This window comes from Anolis carolinensis, chromosome 6 (assembly GCF_035594765.1).
Source record: "Anolis carolinensis isolate JA03-04 chromosome 6, rAnoCar3.1.pri, whole genome shotgun sequence".
Lineage (NCBI taxonomy): Eukaryota > Metazoa > Chordata > Lepidosauria > Squamata > Dactyloidae > Anolis > Anolis carolinensis.
In genome coordinates, this window is record NC_085846.1 from 99,723,466 (window position 1) to 99,742,611 (window position 19,146).

General features: G+C 38.3%; 1 protein-coding gene and 1 long non-coding RNA gene across 9 annotated transcripts in view; one reads left to right on the top strand and one right to left on the bottom strand.

The window, feature by feature from the left end:
* gpr158 (G protein-coupled receptor 158) overlaps positions 1-19,146 on the top strand; it is a 134,433-nt gene that overhangs the window by 90,360 nt on the left and 24,927 nt on the right. For both annotated transcript variants that reach the window (XM_062958234.1, XM_003222060.4), the window contains one exon: positions 3,446-3,555. In XM_062958234.1, the coding sequence (XP_062814304.1) occupies positions 3,446-3,555 (110 nt within the window). The remainder of the gene's footprint in view (positions 1-3,445; positions 3,556-19,146) is intronic.
* Positions 1-19,146, bottom strand: part of LOC103279101 (uncharacterized) — an 82,129-nt gene that overhangs the window by 6,197 nt on the left and 56,786 nt on the right. For 6 of the 7 annotated variants that reach the window (XR_009999898.1, XR_009999894.1, XR_009999893.1 and 3 more), the window contains one exon: positions 2,417-2,589. This is a non-coding gene — a long non-coding RNA (uncharacterized LOC103279101). The remainder of the gene's footprint in view (positions 1-2,416; positions 2,590-19,146) is intronic. The other variant, XR_009999896.1, reaches the window with a different exon arrangement.

Below are 19,146 nucleotides of genomic sequence, written 5' to 3' on the forward strand. Positions count from 1 at the left end.
TGTCCATTTTTAATTATGCATCAGGTTATAAGAAACACACTTGATAATACAAGTGGATGAGAAAGTTGAGAAATTGCACTGATCCACTCAAGTTTATTCATGTGGAAATATGCTGGTGCTACAATTTTCTACTTGATAACTCTGTTTTCATCTCTGTGGTTGAAATAAACATTTCATCTTCCCATTCAGAATGTGTGTGCCAGTTTGGGAAGTTTTGCCTATAATGTCTATAATGAGACCTAGATGAAAAGCATGATGCGTTTAGCTTTTGCCTCCCTTTAAGATCTGATTTTTTTTTCTACTGTCTATTGACAGTTGTTTTGCTTAGCATAATGATACAGCTTCTAGGTCTCAATCAAATTTCTGGGCTTGGTATGACATGTACTTTTAGTTAATTTTTTTGATGGGAAATAGGATGTAGTTTTTCCAAATGAGAGAAAAGACATAACATGTTGGGTCTCACACTGTTGTCATGCACTCTTCTTTTGGTTTTGAGATGACAAGCAAGTAGATCGGAGTGTTATATATGTTTCACTATGGGCCAAAAGCTTGTACCACCCAGATTTTTTTTTAAAAAAAACAACCTAAAGGAAATGAAAGATATAATTAAAATCATAAGCAAGATACAGGTTGACTATTCCTTATTTAGAACGCCAAAATCTAGAGTCCAAAATCCAAAATTGTACTCATAGGTGGCTAAGATAGTGACACCTTTGCTTTCTGATAGTTCAATATATCCAGAAAATTATTTAAAATATATTATATTGTATGCACAAGGTGTACATGAAACATAAATGCATTTCATGTTTAGGCTTATGTATATGTGAGAATTTCAAAAAGTGAAATCTGAAACTCTTCTAGTACCAAGCATTTTGAATAAAAGATACTCAAACTGTACTAACAAATTACTTTTGTGGGACTTGGACCTATGGTGATAAATAGTTATGTAATTACATTGTGAACTTTTATTAACCCTATGGGTGTTATTTGTAATCCTGTGTTCCTTGTATATGTCCAGTTTTAGTGTTGTCTTAGGCTACTTTGCTGTATAGCTGATAGCATTAAATAAGCTGTTTTAGTTATACTGCATTGAGAATATTGGAGAATGAAAATTGATTTTTGAAAGCTGTTATCACAATAGCGACAAATTAGATTTTTGATGAGGTTTTTGGAAGTATGGGTTAAATTCAACTGTTAGATCAATAACAGAAAATTCAGTGAATCAACAGAAATTTCGGAAGTTAACCATCAATATAAATCGCATTGATTCAATAAGTCTTTTCTAATTTGGATTACCAATGTAACCTTATAACTGTAACTAATTACTCTTTAAAAGTAACTTCCTAAGCTCTGCTCTTCTTTTCATGTCATTTGTTTAGGATTCGGTTACCAAGAACAAAAATACATTAGCCCCAATTAATGTGAATGCCACTTGGAATGTGTGCTCCCAAAACACCAGGATGTTTTTGAAAATCTCATCTATTGGCTTTATTTAGGACCTTAAGAAACTTTCCTTTTAAACATATTAATTATTATGATACTTATTAGCTGAGGGATGACATTTAAGGACACCGTTTTTCCTTTAATACCTGCTCCACAGTACGACTTGAAAAAGTAATTAGAGTTTCACACTTTGATTTCCCTCTTCTCTCCCACAGTTTGTTCTCCTGTAATTAATTTTACACATCTGAAGTAGACAGAAGCTTTAATGTTATTTGAACAACTGAAAGAGCTTTCACTTTAACCAATGAGCAAATTTTAGGGTAGACAATACAGCAGCATTTGCTATTATTTTCAGCATATGTGAACTACAATAAGCTCTCCACTTTCGCGGGTTTAGGACGAGGGCCTCCACAAAAATGAAAAACTATGAATTTTAAAAATGCTATTTTTTTTAACCAGAAAGATCCCCCCTCTAGGAATTTCTAGACCTCATTGGTGGGCTTAGTTATTCTTAGGACTTCTCATAAGTAAAGCGTTTGGAATAGTTGTTTTCCCTTAAGCTTTGTAACGCCTCGTTTGGGAATTAAACAGATGATTTTCCTACCCCCACCACACCTTCTCCTTTTCTCCAGTTTCTTTAGGATGTATCCATTTGAATTGCCATCACATGGTAAAGATTTGTTTCCTCCCATTGTCTCTCCAGGATTTCAATGGTTTATCTTTTAAAGAAAACATCACTCCGGATGATAGGAAGTGGTTTTAAATTAACTCTGATCTTTCCCCAAGCCTCTGCATTGGTGATTGTAGGAAGTGGTTTAAAATGGGGGAAATTGGCATTTCGGCTCCTCACACACATGGCGTCATTGCCTTTTTTACAAGCAGGCAAAAGGGATTAACATCATACAGGGAAATTGGCAATTTTGAGTCTCTATACAAGGAATTTAAAAATGTTGATTGCCAACCGGCATAATACCTCAACCTCACAGTTGAAGCTTGCATCGTGTGAAGGGTACCATAGCTTTCTGTTTCTTAAATATGTAAAAATGTTGATTTTACTGTGTGGGATGAAGTTCTCAGAGTAGTTTTCTTTCCATGGTCAATATCCTGCAGAACTGAGTAGAGTTGCCGTGGATGACCTGGATATTCCTAGAAAGAGAATTTTATAAAGTCTCTGAATAATTAAATCCACAAATGTGAAGGTCAGCCATATATTACAAAATACTGTTTATATGTTATGCAAGTGGTTGATATTTACCTTCAAGTTGACTCCAACTAATAGGGTTTCTTGGCAAGATATATTCAGGTTTTTCATTGATTTCCTCTGAGGCTAAGAGAACACTCTTTCTACAGCTCTGCAAGAGTATTTTATGACTAAGTGAGGATTCAAACCCTCCATCTACTACAACACATCAGTTGTACAAGTAGGGTACATGGATATGCCACCATGCAAGGAACTAAGAAACTAATTATGTGTGCCAAGGATCTAGAAATGTGTGTTTCCCAAAAAGCAGCAACTCAAGCGGCATTGAAAATATTAGAAATTACTATTTATTAAAAAATCCAAAGGGTGCTCACCAATGTTTCTTCTTCGTCCTGGAGAGAGGTGACCATTGGAATTTGATGTGGTTCTGTCCTAACCCCAGTGTTATTTAACATCTTTATCAATTACTTGGATGATGAAATAGAGAGCACACTTACCAAATTTGCTGATGGCACCATATTGGGAGGGATAGCGAATACCACAGAGGACAAAAACAGGATCTAAATGATCTTAACAGACTAGAGAGCTGGGTCAAGGCTAACAAAATCAATTTCAACAAGGAGAAATGTATAGTACTACACTTAGGCAGAAAAAAATGAAATTCACAGATATAGAAGGGGCGACACCTGCTTTGTGTTCAGAAAGTCTGAGGTCCAATTGTTGTCAGCTCCACTGAAGTGTTTTTTTGTGTGTCCAATTCAGCTGAAATTGCCTTATATCTGATGTCCCTTCACTTTATAGGTCATCATTTTATACTTTGAACCAAGTGTATTTCGCTGTATTCTCCTAAGATGGGTACGTCTTTTAGGATTTACAACTGTATATGGGACTGTTACACTCAAGCTGCACAGGTACTAAATATACTCTTATTTTTATTGTTGTGTAAATTAAATGTGATTTTGTACGTGCTTAAGAAGTTGCAAAGATTAAATAACCCTTTTTTATTTTTGTCCGTCTGAGAATACAGGAAAAATAAGATTCAGTATCTCTTTCTGCTGAATGAGATAATAATTGTAGAAGTGACAATTGTAATTGTAATAATACAATTACTGCAGTCTGCCACCATGGTATATTTATATTCCCAAGTTATTAAATAGACTATTTTCCAATGTGTTGCTTCTTGCAGACAACTGAACTTTCAATTATTTTGCTAAGTAGATGCCGGTCTGACTTAATAAAACAAAATGTATAGCCAACTGTCTTGCCAAATTGTGTCAAAAATGTTTATACTGTATACATATGAAAAATGTATCTAGTCTTTCAGTATTAAAGTAGTATTGTCAACACACACAGATAAATTTGAGTTGTATTCTGTGGATTGTCATATTTTTTCTAATGGTAATAATCACATGTAATTTAGGGAAGAATTAATGATAAGAGGTATATTGTAGTTTTAATGCAGGCAAGCAGCATATTTTACAATAAATGCATAGTTTAAAGTAAAATGCATGTAACATTTCTATTTGCAGGTAAATTCATAGAAAATGCATTTTCCAGCCTTTGGAACTTAGAGTAAGTTGCACATTTTTGCACCAAGTACAGAAATAGTAAACTACATGCAAAAAATATTTCCAAATGCTGATATGAAAATGTGATAAATTGGATTTGTGAATAAAACACACAGAAACCTCAGAGAAACTGAACATCAGCCTCTTCTACACTGCCATACAATGCAGTTTAGAACTGTAGTATATGGTCAGTATAGAGTCATAATACAGTTTAACAGAATTGAACTGCATTATGTGCATCTACACTGACCATATAAGGAATTTCCAACTGCATTATATGACAATATAGATGGGGCCATAAACATATCCTGCCAACCCTAGCTGCATCCTGTTTGTATACAACATTAAGCTGGATTGTAACACTCTTGTTTCTCCGTACTTGGAAAACAAACTTCACAAACGATGTTTACTCTGGTAATACAGATACATACCCATCCTGCGATCTTTGCTGCTTATCATGTGCCGCATTCTATTTGGAAAGAGCTGCCAGGCTTACATTAAGCTTCAAAGCAAGGCTAAATGATTCACAGAATTGTTAATAGGATGTATCATTGCACAGCTTGAGGTCACTGGTTATGCTACAGAATAAGTATGGAAAGCATTTTCCCCTTCTGGCTTCTTGGGAGCTTTTCTAGGGAACGACAGTGAGATCTACTTTAGGCAAATGGATGAAGTTGTCTTATGTTAAGTCAGAGCCAAAGTAGATGTTCCATTTAGCAGATGATTGGACCTTGAAGGCGTTGTTTTTCTTTAAACAAACAGCTGTAAAGGGGGAGGGGGCATCTGAATTGGGACCCTGGCATGTAGAGAGAAGGGATTTAATCCCTTGATGTCTGGCTTCCACCCTCACCATGGTTCCTCTCACTTTTTTAGCTGCTTCTGAAACAATTTTTCTTTCTGCTTCCCATTTTCCTTCTTTAACAATGTCTGGAATTCAGTTTTCTCACTGAAGTTCTGCATTCGTTCTATTATTTCTATTCTGACTTTTGACTGTGTATGGCTGTGCATTCACGCTTAAGACAGTGTGAATAGTTTCAAGAAAAATGGCATATAGCCTGAAAAAAAAATCTATTAATGTTCTTAAAATACCCTTTAAAGCAGGGATAGGCAAAATACAGTCCATGGACTTCATGTAGCCCTCTGTGGATCAAAAACGAACCAACAAACCAACCAACAAACACAAAGAAATCCTCTACAGTTTATGAAGAATATTTCTGCCATGTTTTTTTGGAGGGGGGGGGGCTGGTCTCTCAGGGGTCTTTTTTATTTTGAAAAACAATGTTTTTCCCTCAAATTCCTTCAAATGGGGGCATTTTCTTAATGTATTGCCCCCTCAATTATTTCTCAATTTCTCTTACTAAAAACACTTTAAATGGCCAGGGAAGGCTTGTATTAGTGGGCAATCTTCATTTTTTTTGTATGAAGTATACTAAGGGGCACAGTCATCCAAGGTCTGCAGAGGAGGCTGATATTATCTAGCTTTTAAAACCTTCTAGCCTTCCACAGTTGCCCACCCTTGCTTTAAAGGAACTTCTAAAAGCATAACGAATATATGATTCATTACACCAAAGCACTTTCCATTCATTGCTTTTCAGATAAAATAAGTGTTAATGTAGATTGTGTAGAACACTTTGGATATATGATTCAGATATTATGAATTGCAGTATCTCTGTGGATTTTGTGGATTTGTTTCTTATTTTCTATTTTCTGCAAATGTTTCCTGGTGTTTGTGTATTCACCTGTGTGACAGATGTAGTTGTACACATGGGAAGTATTTTCTTTGGTGTTGATCCCTGAATAAATGTTCAAATAAATGATCATAGAATAATAGTGTTAGAAAGACATCTAACACTTTTACAATTATTTTAAGCATTCATGTATAGCTAAGATGAGCAAAAGAAGCAATGTGGTGTAGTGGGTTTGAGTGTTGGACTAGGACACTGGGAGACTACCATTCTTCATAGATGTGATTTAAATATTCTCTCTAGGAATGTCTCGTTCTTTCAGTGTGATTTTAGGGCCTACTTCCTGCCAGGATTTGAATTTCTGGAGGATCTAGAAATTCTAGAGAGGTGTTTTCTTAGGTTAAAAAAGCATTTTAAGAAATGTAGTTTCTGCAGTTTATGTGGAGGCTGACTGTACATTGCAGGAGGTGACTACATCTAGTTTTTAATCCTTATTTTTATAAGAATTTAAAGATAATTTCTGCAATGTAGTATGAGATAGCATCACATGAAAACAAAGACTTTGATTCCAAATTGATTTGGAAAGGCTGGCTGCTGTTCTTTATGCAGTGCTTTGAAAAAAGGTGTATGCTCTCTGCCACTTCTGATGTTTCTTAAGCAGTTAGAAGAAATGGGGCAAAATAATTTGAGATTGACATCAAGCTGTGGGTGCGGGATTTATGGGGAAGATAAGCACAGCAAGCACTCCTTTGACTCCATAGTAGCAACTCACGGCACAGAAAAGGGGACCTGAAGCAAATTAAGTCTGAGTTCATGTTTACAAATTAGAGGGTTGAGAGGAGAAATTAGAACAAACAAAAACAGTACATCAAATCCACAGCTGCAACCCATTGTGCAGAAACAGTTGTGAAGCTCTTGAAGTTGGTGAAGTACAGGCGTCATGTAACCCTGACAAAATGAAAGATGTTGCTGAAATCTAATTTTAGAGCTGAGGCTCCAGTTTGTTGGATTGCCTGAAAAAAAATATATCTAGGATTTACCAGCATCTGTCAGCAAGTGCTCTTAGGCTATGAAAGGTGTTACCACACATAGGCAGAGGCCTTCAAGGTTAACACATTGAGTTCAGGCGCGTGTAGGGTTGCTAGGGTTGCTAGGTTTTCAAAAACAATAATATATAAGACAGTCTAGATTCTTGATGTGCCATGACATGCTGTTTGAAACTGCATTATATGGCCAGTGTGAATTCATGTGATGCAATTAGATGCATTATTTGAGTTTACACTGGGAAGTGTTGTTGCAAAGAAGCTGAAATGCTCTCTGTGATTTTAAGTTGATCTTAGCAGGATTTTATTTCTAAGGGCATGTTTATCACTTAGAATAATTTTGTCTATCTCTTTTATGTATGGCAGTTCATTATCTGCTCTCCAGTAAATATAAATCTGCTCTCAACCAGTGATCTGCCTAATAAAACGATTAATCTATAAGTTCCCAAAGTTTCTTGGTTCAAGGCTCCCTTAACATTTCAGTAATTGTTTCAGACAGCTCTCCAGGCCAAAAGAAATACCTAACAAAATCCTGTAAATCCCAGGATTTCATAGAACATTGCCATAGTAATTAAAGTGGAATCTCAGTGCTATTAGGTGTAGTGTGAAAGGGCTCTTCAAAACCATACAAGATCATTCTACCCAAATTAGAAAGGACTTGGGTTTTTTCCCAAGCAAATGCAAGACAAGCTAGCAGAAGGCAGAAGCATGTCTAGCTATCTTCTCCTTCCAGGTGGGCTTTTCCAATCTCCTTCAATCCTTCCTTCCCCTTTCTCAGTCTGCCTTGGAAGTATTGTTCACCAGCATTTGTAAAGATTCATCCTTCAAAGTTAGTTATCAGAACCTCAGTGCCTTTATAGACCCAAATAAAAGGATGAGCTTAGCCAGCAATAAAAGATCTGATAAGACTCATTCTCTCCAGACACTGACAACACTTAAACAATGGTATTGGTTCAGTTTTAAAACTTTGCTTTAGTTAGATATGTCCAGCTATTTAAAGCTACAAAGAAGGTGTAATTAAAGGGACTCATTTCTACCAGAACTAGAATTGATCTGTTTAAGTAAAAATAATCAATGGCATACATAATACATGGAGAGGTAAAGTCTGGACTGATTCAGGAGTGCCTTTCAGCTGGGTACCTTGCTACTAGGGGAATCCTAGCCAAACTGAGGCTAATCAGAGCAGAAAGAATCATTCCTTGTGCCATAGATTTTCAGACACTTACACAGCACATTGAACATTAATTTTAACTACCCTAAATATGCATGTATATATCTAGACCTTTTAATTAAAAAGCAACAAAAAAAACCCTGGGTAGACAAACACCTCTTTCTTCTCTCCTTAAGAAGAAATCACTTTCCCCTTTTTGTTTTTGAGTTGGAGGATGAGTTCAATTGCTGATTCTCATCCAATGGGTTGCTGCAGTTCAGCGCATTTCTCCAGACGGGGGTAAGAAAAAAGTTGTTGGATTGATTTAGCACAAGGGGAGCTTTGTGAACACTGCAGGAGCTTTTTCACAATTCCTGAGAAATATGTGGAGACTCTCTGAAATGAAACTGGATTTATTTAATTCACATTCTGATCTGGATTATGTGGCTATGTAGAAGCATCCTGAATAGAGTGGAAAAGGCAAGAGCTTAGGGTGCTTCCAGACATGACTAAAACCCATGCCGAAACGGGTTAATGTAACCCACTTTGGCACAGGTTCAGGTTCTAGTCCCCACCTCCTCCCATAACCCCGAGATTTCCCTCCTGGGTCCTCCTGGGGGAGAAGAGCAGTATATAAAACAAACAAACAGACAAACAAACAAATAAATACATGCTGTCCCCATTGAAGTCAGGATAGCATGAGGCCACCCCGAAGCCCCCGATTTATCCCCTAAAACTTACTGAAAAGGTCACCGGCCCCCACGGAGGCTCTCCTCATGTCCTCCTGGTGCGAGAAAATGATGCCTGAGGAAAGGGGAGGGTTGAGGAGGAAAATCTCTTCCCCCACCCCCAGGCTCCTGACACATCATTTCTAGCACCAGGAGGATACAAAGAGAGGCTCCATGGGGGCCAGGGAACTTTTCAGTAAGTTTTAGGGGGTAAATCAGGGGCTGGGGAGGGGTGGGTGCCCTTCTGCACCTTTGGGATCCAGGAGCTCAAAGGTGCAGAATGGCTGTGGAGATTGCATGATGTGTCTTGGAAATCAGGCCCCGCAGGCCCAGCACCTCATTAGACCAGAATCTTTCAGTAAGGCCTGGATCTAATGAGGTGTTTAATTAATGCTGAGTAAACCAGTGAAAGCTCCATATTAATTCACTTTTACCAGGGGTGTTGTTTTCCACGCCTCCGGTTAAACTGAGACTGGTCCCACATTTTGGGCCTGTCTGGATGGACCCTTAGTCCATCTCAAGAGAACCTAAAAGAAATACCAATTTCTATTATCTCTACTGTGGGACCCCTTCTGGCCTTTTTAATATCTGGGCTGGGAAATGATGGCAGCAGCTAGGCGTGTGTGGCCCCCTGAGATGGCCTCAGTGCTTTCCCCTTTCTGTGGAATGACACAACTTCTCCACGAGTCATATCAAAATCTGTGATTTTGGCCTCCTAACTTGACTTGTACATGAGTTTTGACTTCTATATGAGTAGTAGATGGTTTCCCTCTTCCATCGTAGCACATTGAGAGCATATATTGCACTGTAGCCTTGTGTGTATTTACCAATGTTATCAAGTTTTCAAAAGAAGGACTATTGAAGTTTGTGGCAATCAGGAAGCAGCTATTAATAAGTTTATCTTTTGCCTTACTACCAAATGATAGTATCAACTACAGCTAACTTTTAGCCATGCATTTCCCTGTGAAGTCAATGTATTGTTAACACTGACAAATGACACAATGCCCACCTTTCTGTCTTTGTGAAGAGCGGACACCTAAAGATTCAAGAAATTTTGGCATTTTTTTTCAGTCTATACACTTTCCAATTGATATATAGGGGACATTCCTTGAAATAAGGGACACTTGCCAGTCTTCTGTGAAACAAGATTTCTGGCCTTCAGATCAGGAATGACTCCTATAATATGCTACACCTTGCAAGCTGAGTAATCTCCAGTGTACATATTACACTTTTCTTAATCATAAACCTAGAGAATATTTGAATTCTTAGTCTCTAAATGGCTAATGAAGAACCAACGCAAGCACTGAAGGTTTGTATGATGTATTTTCTGAATCCTGAATATGTTTCCTAGTCCTTGGGATTTTTCTTCCATGATGAATTCCAATGTCACGCATGACCTTACGCAGAAACCATGTGAACAATTATTTGCAGGGGTATACTGACAACGACAAAGTATGTCCTGGCTTCCATGTTTGGGTGTAAAGATTCAGTCTGCACTGAATGTTATCTTTTATCTTTTGTTAATGAATCCTCATGTAGTTTATCCTAATTTGACAGATGTGGCTGCCTGTAAATGAATTAATCTAAAATGTCAGCTGGCCACTAGCCCAAATGGTTGTCAGCTAGGATTTGAGGAGAATTTTATTTGACCTACATCTGTAATGGGAGCAATCAAATGCACAGCTTCTCGAGTACCATGTGCATAGCTATCTCCGTTATCACATACTTGTCATGACTGTGTGCATATAAATAAATAAAGAGCCATTGAACTACAACCCTGAAGACCAGGGTTTGAATCCCTGCTCAGCCATGGCAACTCACTGCTTTAAGTTTGCCATAAGTTGGTAATGTCTTGAAGGCAGACAACAACACAACGAAGTCTCTTCCCCAAATTTGGAAAGAACATTTATGAAAGATTACATGGAAAATGTGCACAGATGAAAATGGCATGCAAATGCACATGTTAGCAAAAATTGCATATTAAAATAATGGTTTTCTCTTTTAAAAAAAATCAGACCTTGGAATAAGCAGAATGGATTTTTGATTGAATGCATATAAAAAGGACCAAGTGTTGATTAATTTGTCCATAGCCATGCTGACTAAGGGGTTCTGGGAAATAGAGTGCAAAAAAATCTCCATTCAGAACCCTGGATTTGAGTAATATGAGGTTTTAAGATTCCCCTATCAACCATCTAACAACAAGAGCTACTTTTTTCCAGTCTTAGTGTTCAATCATTTTCCAAATCAGTTGCAAACATCTATATTTAGTACATGATGTTATGAAAAGAAAACCAATGTTCTGTCCTGTACTCCCTTTTGAATACTCAAGCAAAATGTGTCTTCATTTATCATCTCAGAGTAATTTCTGCCTTTACCAGTCCTACGTCTTTGGCGGTAGTATAGATTTAACACATTGTAGCCTACTCAAAAGAAGTCAGTGATTTGAGTGTTGGGCTCCAGGAGATAAGGGTTCAAGGGCCTTGTTTGGCCATAGAGATCCAATCAATGACTGGGTAAGTGACGTTCTTTCAGCCTCCAAATAAAAGCAAGTCCAAACCTGCTATGAACAAATCTTGCCGAGTAAATACCGGGATAGTTAAGAAACATCCACAGCAACAACAAGCCTGTCTTGAAGACAAAACTCCCTTGTAGACATCAATCCTGTAGAAACTGAGTGTATGTCTCATGGACCATAGTAGAGCATTTGTTGTGTGCTTTCAAGTCATTTCTCATTTATGGCAACCTTTTCATGACAATGTTTGTTCAGAGAGAGTTTGCTTTTGCCCTCCTCTGAAGTTGAGAGAGTGTGACTTCCCTCCGTGTGTTTTTATGGCTGTGGGGATCTGAAACCTGGTCTACAGAGTCAAACAACTAGACCACACTGGCTCCTATATGTCTAAATGAACTTGCACAGAATTGCATTGCCATTGATGCAAAATGAGTTACAGGGCTTCTCATATGATAACAAATGCCTGGAAGTAAATTATTTTTTGTCACATTAGGAATTCAATTTTCATCAAACCCAGGGTTTCCATTGATCTTTTTCTGGTAAGAAGCTTGACTGCTATAAGAAGTGGCTGTGAACTAATTTATTCTCTTTGAAATCCCACAAGAAGGATTGCATTATGTCAGAGTAATGGCACTATAAGTATTCTTTCCAGCACTGTTTCTCAAGGCTTGCAATAAATTAGACTGGATCAGGTGAAAGGCAAACCCAGCTCCAGCTATTTTCATTTACTGGAGACTTTAATTTGAAAGCAAGAAAGCCAGTAACTCAATAGCCATTAACAATAAACATTATTAAACTGTGATAAGGAAAATGTAACTGCTTTAAAAATGAATAGAAAAGTTGAAGGACAGGGACACATGAAACACTAAAGTTAACATTTAAAAATAAACAGGGGCCCGAATTCAATTGTTAGTCCTAACTAAGGAAGACTTGCTGAATCAATAGAACTTACATGAGTTGCCATTGATTTATTTCTCCAGTGAATTTTCTATGTTGTTGTCCATATGTCAAGTCTACAGGATCTACCAATTTTCCTTGCTTTCAATGGGAGACGTTTTAAAAATCAACTATTACTTGGAGAAAAAGCAATCCCATTACCAATTCCCACCTTGAAGGGCTTTGAAAATGTCAGACCCACTCCTCTCCTTCTTAGGGTCACTCTGTCCTTCCTTAAATATCACATTAAAAAAAGGAAGTAGCCTGTGAAATAGCTGGTGCTGAGTAAGATTTCAGATTTAGAAGTTTTGCATAGGTTAGCAAAGCACTATGTGTGTGTGGGGAGCGGGATGGGATTTACTGTACAGTTTCACAGCTGAAATGAACTTGATAAGATTTTTGCTGGATAAGCATTTCTATTGAGCGTGTACACATCAGATTTCTTTTATATAGCTCCCCTTGAATCCTCTGTTTAAGCAATGCCACAAGAAACCTGCAGATCAAAGGAAAGTCAGTGAAATGTCTTCTACATTATAATTCCAGATTTTCCACTTTAAATTCAAGCACTTTCAATAGCGTCTTTCCCCTGAAATGTAGCAGATGGCACACAGAAAAATGCATGGTTGGGAAAAAAGGAAAGCCCTATGTGACTGAAACATCCCTTGGTAGTATTAGTATTTGACAGATGCAGCAAAGAAAACAGAACATAAAACCCATGGGCATGAATGAATGTGTACCCACCTATATGGTGTTGTAGCATGTAAAGAATGATTAACTGGATATCTATTACACAAATTATTTTTAGAATGTTCAGGTGTCCTGTTTCTTATTATGTCATCAGCAAAGCAACTTTAAGGAACTAGTGAACCAGCAGGAAAAAATATCAAACTAACAATTCACAGCAAAGTTAATTTATTCACTCCCATTAATTTTTCAGCAAATTATGTCCTCTTTTGATGATGTCATCATTATCATCATCGTAATCTACATTGCATCACCATAATCAGGGCCGTAGCCAGAAAAAAAATTCGGGAGGGGTTTTGAAAATTTCGGGGGGGGGGGGGGTTGAACCCCTAGCACATACCCCTCCCCGCTACAAACCTGTCAATATCTGCTTGAGATAGTGCCTGGAGGGACTCTTAATGTTTTGCATCTCATAGACTTAGCATGGGAATTTGGTTAACCAGTTAAAATTCATGAGTAAACGAGATTTTTTTTATAACTTGAAAAATTTCTGGGGGGGGGGGGTTGCATGGCAACTCTCTCTCTCTCTCTCTCTCCATCCATCCATCCATCCATCCATGTATCTATCTATCTATCTATCTATCTATCTATCTATCTATCTATCCATCCACATAATAAACATCTGTATGTGTGTATGTGGCATGGGTATCTGCTCACACAGACAGCCTCTGGCCTCCACAAACAGGCTATAGTTCCCAGTGCTGAGGATCCACCAAGTCACTGCCTCCCGGGACATTGCAGGTTACAGCGAGCGCATCCCAGTGTTCCTTTCCCTGACCATTTGGATGGCCCCGCACACTGCCTCTCCCTTAACCCTTTCCTACCCTTTCCTATGGCACACAACAAACAGAGGAATTGATCAGCAACTGAGCATACTAGAGAGGTTGGGGAGAATTTATAGGAGTTGTAGAGACTGGGATGTATAGTTCACCTGCAATCTAAGAGCACTCTGAACCCCACCAATGAAGGACCTGGAACTAACTTGGCACTCAGACCCAATATGGCTGACTTTGCATACTGGGGGTGATTGACCTTGACATCCAGGAGTTGTAGTTCACCCATTTTCAGAGAACACTGAATCCAGCAGATGAGGGATCTGCACCAAACATGGCATACAAATTCAACATGGCCAACTGGAAATACTGGTGGACTTTGGGGGTGATTGACTCCAGGAATTATACTTCACCTGTGTTCTGTGAGCCCTCTGAACCCCACCAATGATGGACCTGGAACTAACTTGGCATTCAGACCCAACACAGCCAACTGTGCATACTGGCATGGTTTTGGGGTGATTGATCTTGGCATCCAGGAGTTATAGTTAAATAATAATAATAATAATAATAATAATAATAATAATAATAATAATAATGAAAACTTTATATATATACCACCCTATCTTCCCAAGAGGACTCAGGGCAGTTTCCAACATAAGCAAAAAATTCAATTGCCAATATAAAACCATACAACAAGATAGACATCATAAAACAAAACATGCAATCCTGCTAAAAACTATAAAAATTAAAATCCAGTTTTAGTCCATTCACCTATATTCAGAGAACACTGAACCCATCTGATGACATATGTAGACCAAACTTGGCAGACAAATTCAACATGGGCAACTGGGAATACAGGCCTGGTTTGGGGAGGACTGACCCAAGATTTTTTGGGAATTGTAGTTCACCCACATCCTTATGCATTTTCTAATGGGAGCATTCATAAAAAACAACAGGAAAGACTGTGTTTTTTTCTAAGAAATAGCGTAACGCATTACCAAACTGATATTACCTAACATCCCAAAACAAACTAGGCCCTTTTTAAATAACCCAGGCACCACTGGGTACCTAAGCTAGTAATAATACAAATGGGCAACAGGGGATTTGCTCCCCAAAGTTTTAGTCTCTAATTGAAAATAGAAGTTTTAAAACAGTGTTCTGCCTATTTTCCACATTCATAACTTCTCACTATAAGACAGTCAAATTGCCTTTGAGGCTTCATAAACAGTTCTTTCCACGTAAGCATCTTTGATTCATAATTGCATTGCATCAGGAGTTTTACAGCCTTATTTCTCTATATTTAATTGCTAGTGCATATGGTGTAGAAGCACCATAAACTGGCTCTTGGATGCAAACTGTCTCTTGACAATTTTAGGTCACACTTTCCAATTCCAATTTTGCAGGCAGAACCTAGTTTTGACCTTTTTAAAAAGCCAGACTTCCTTGCCAACTCTTAACTCAGTTTGCATTACTCAAAAATCTTTAAAGCTGATCCTGAATACTCAGTGTGCTATTGGAAGGATGAAATCTTATGACCTTTTCAGGTTTTTAGAACAATAATGAATTTTCAAATGGTTGCCAATACTTAAAAAAAAACCCACAAATTTGGGGCGATGAGTATGTTCAACAAATTATTTCCACCAAACTGATTCCCTAAACTGGTCTGCTGTTTAAAACATATTAGATATCCTTTCCAATTGTTTGTCTTATGAGTAAATTTTAGCTTACAGCTCCCATATCCACAGTGTTGGTGAATCTGATTCTGAAATGTAAAGGAGCTCTCCAAAATGCAGAGCCTTTTGGGACATTTTGGGGATACAGTTCAGTTCCTCCTTTAAAGTTCAGGCCCAAAAACTGTAATACATGCAGAGCTGGTACCCAGCTATGAAATCAGGAGGCAGAGTTATGTATAAAGGTTGCCTTCCACTTTCGACAGCAAAATGTGTTGGAGAGTGAGTGTGGATCATTTTCTGATTCCACCTTCACCAAGTGTCCCTATGCCATACATCTTCATATTATCTCCTGCTCTCATCCTGCCTCTTCCCAGTCCCCACCTTCTGTTCTTTGCTTCTACTAACTTATAATGTATATCAAAGCAATGCCTAAGTGAATTTCGTTCATCCTAGCCCTTTGGTTATGTGCCCAAGCCTTTGATGAGTAAATGACAAAGTTGACATGGCCTGATTTAAGGATGAAGCATGAGGATCTCGAACAAATGGAATTAATTATATATACGTTTTTAAGGTTTCTATAATGTGTTTTAACAATGTTATTAATGGATCTGTTTATATTGTTTTGTTTTTATGATTGCATTTTGGGCATTAAATTTTGCCAATTTTTGTAAGCCGCCCTGAGTCCCCTCGGGTGAGAAGGGCGGGTATAAATGTTGTAAATAAATAAATAAATAAATAAATAAATTTGCCAGACAGAGCATGCATCCTGAATTGTTGTTTTGTTGTCCAGCAAGTGTTGTTTTCTTGTGGTATCTGTGTTGCGATGGCAACTTGTTGCATGTTATGAATGACAATCCTCAGTTTAAATAGCTGTTAGAGAACAGTCTTCCATCTGCATTGCTGCTTCTGACTGGCATTAGATTCTGCCAAGGTGTTTTCACCTTTCCATGCCCAAATCACAGCAGTTTAACCCCATTGGACAGTCATCTTAATGTCCTTTGTCACTGCAGCGGCAGCCATGGAGCTCCAGGTAGCTTTTGGCTATTGCCAGACAACTTGACCACTGTCTGCAAAGAAGGGGGGGGAACGTGGGGTGATCTGGAGTTCCATGATGGCAGTGTGGTGACAAAGAACTTAAAGAGTAAGCACTACAGTGTTCCCTCACTACTTCGCGGTTCGCTTTTTGCGGATTCGCTGTTTTGTGGGTTTTCAATAAACTCTAAAAGACAATTATAAATCATAAAAAATACAATTTACAGCCTAAGGAAGGGAGGAAGGAGAAGCCGAAGGGAGAGAAAAGGAGCCCAAGCAGGAGGAGGCGATTTATCAACACACGATTGGTTGATAAAGACTTAAAATAGTGTATAACTACTAAAATAATGTATAAATATTAAAATAAATATAGTGTCCCTACTTTGTGGATTTTCACTTATTGCGTGTGGTCCTGGAACATAACCCCCGTGATAAGTGAGGGAAATGGGATGGCGGCACTGGCCTGTGTGAACAGCAGGAGTGGTTCCGAATGAGTATCAGCCCAACTGTTCACACCAATCCCAAAGCATTCCCTGATTCTGCTAAGACAGAGTAAAACCAATTTAAGTGATTTACCCCAGGTTGGGGCTAGAAGTTCCTCAACATGGTCTGGATGTCCAGGAGTGACTTCTTGCCTGGTTTAGGATCTGCAAGCCATGTAGATAGACCCCATAGACAAGTAGACTGAACATATACACATATCAGCAGACCAAAGGTGCAATGGTGAGATATACTGCATTGGTTCTTAAATGATTGCAATTACTTCTCTATTTGCATATGAAGATCAGCTTTATTAAAAAGGGAAATACATTCCTTCCTTTTGGGTGATACCTTTGGAAAAATGAATCCATGTCTATCTTCTTGTGGGTGCCAGAGAAACATGACTTGTGCCCTGCAAATACTTACATGAGGCCATATCTAAAGTGGCAGGCTCAGGGCTGCAAGATCTGAGTTCAGGTGAAGCCATAAGCTTCCCTTTGGACCAGGGATCATAAAGAGTGTTTGGGACGCCTTGTTTGAGCTGGCTGTGCTTCAAGAAAGGATTACTAGAGAGCATGACTCACATCTATTTTCATGTGTAAGCTTCCTGATAAATATTGACCTTGAAATCCTTTGTACGGAAATTTCAGATAAGAGGAAAAAATAAGAAGATGAGTTTTGGTTAGATTATAATCTCTTGATTTTTTTTTAAAAAAACCAATCAATAATTAGCTTCATGTTGCACCAATGCACCAGAGGCCATTTCAGAGTATACATTTATAGCACTATGACTTCACCCTGTGAAATCCTGCAATTTGTAGTCTAGTGAGACAATAGAGCTGTCTGGGTGAGATTTCTACACACCACTATTAAAACTTCAAAATCAAGGTTTTCATAGCATGCTTCCAAGGCAATTGTAGTATTAAAGAGCACTTATTTTTGTCCTCTAAGTTTTGCCATCTTGACCGTATGCTGGTGTTTTTTTGGCTACATGTGTCTCAGTTTTTATCAGTGAAATGTTGAAGAACATGCTATCCACATGGGTGCTATCTCCCTTGAATTAATTAAGTAGACAATTTGGGACCAGTCTACTTAAACAACCACATTTCCCTCTATGAACCTGCATGAGCCCTAAGATCAACAGGAGAGGGCCTTCTCTCAGTCCCACCACCTTCACAAATTTGGTTGGTGGGAACAAGAAAGAGGGTCTTTTCAGTGGTTGCTCCACGGCTCTGGAACTCCCTTCTGAAAGACATCAGAATGGCCCCCTCCCTACTAACTTTCAGGTGCCAGATAAAAACTTTTCTCTAGAATCAGGCCTTCATTGAAGAGTGATAGAAACCATTTGGGATGAACCTTTTTTGTGCAATACCTTTATGGACAAGTGACAATTGGACGGATAATGGCTTTGGTTTATGTGTATTTAGTTTTAACTATACCTAAAGTGTTGAATGTATTTTAATCTGTAACATGTTCTATTATGGTCTAACTGTTTTATTATGTTTCAACTGTTATTTTTTTAATTATGTCTACTTCTTTTATCCCAATGTACCTTGTATGTTTTATACCTTGTTGTTAGCCACTTTGAATCCCCAATGGGGAGAATAATAATTTATTTATTTATTTATTTATTTATTTATTTACAGTATTTATATTCCGCCCTTCTCACCCCGAACACATATATGGCAAACATTCAATGCCAACAGACAAACAACATTCAGTTTTAGACAGACACAGAGGCATTTTAACATCTTTCCAGCTTCACGATTCCGGCCACGGGGGAGCTGTTGCTTCACCGTCCATTGGTGGCTGTTCTTCCTCATTCTTTTCCTCGTGAGCAGTTTTATGGTGTTGTAGATTAGTTAAATTAGCCTCCCGCATAAAGCGTACCTAAATTTTCCCTACTTGACAGATGCAACTGTCTTTCGGGGCTGCTAGGTCAACAGCAAGCCGGGGCTATTTTTTTTTAATGGTCGGAGGCTTAACCCGACCCGGGCTTCGAACTCATGACCTCTCGGTCAGTAGTGATTTATAGCAGCTGGTTATTAGCCAGCTGCGCCACAGCCCGGCCCCACATTAATAATGATGTGTTGTCAAAGGCTTTCATGGCCAGAATCACAGGGTTGTTGTATGTTTTCCGGGCTGTATGGCCATGTTCCAGAAGTATTCTCTCCTGACATT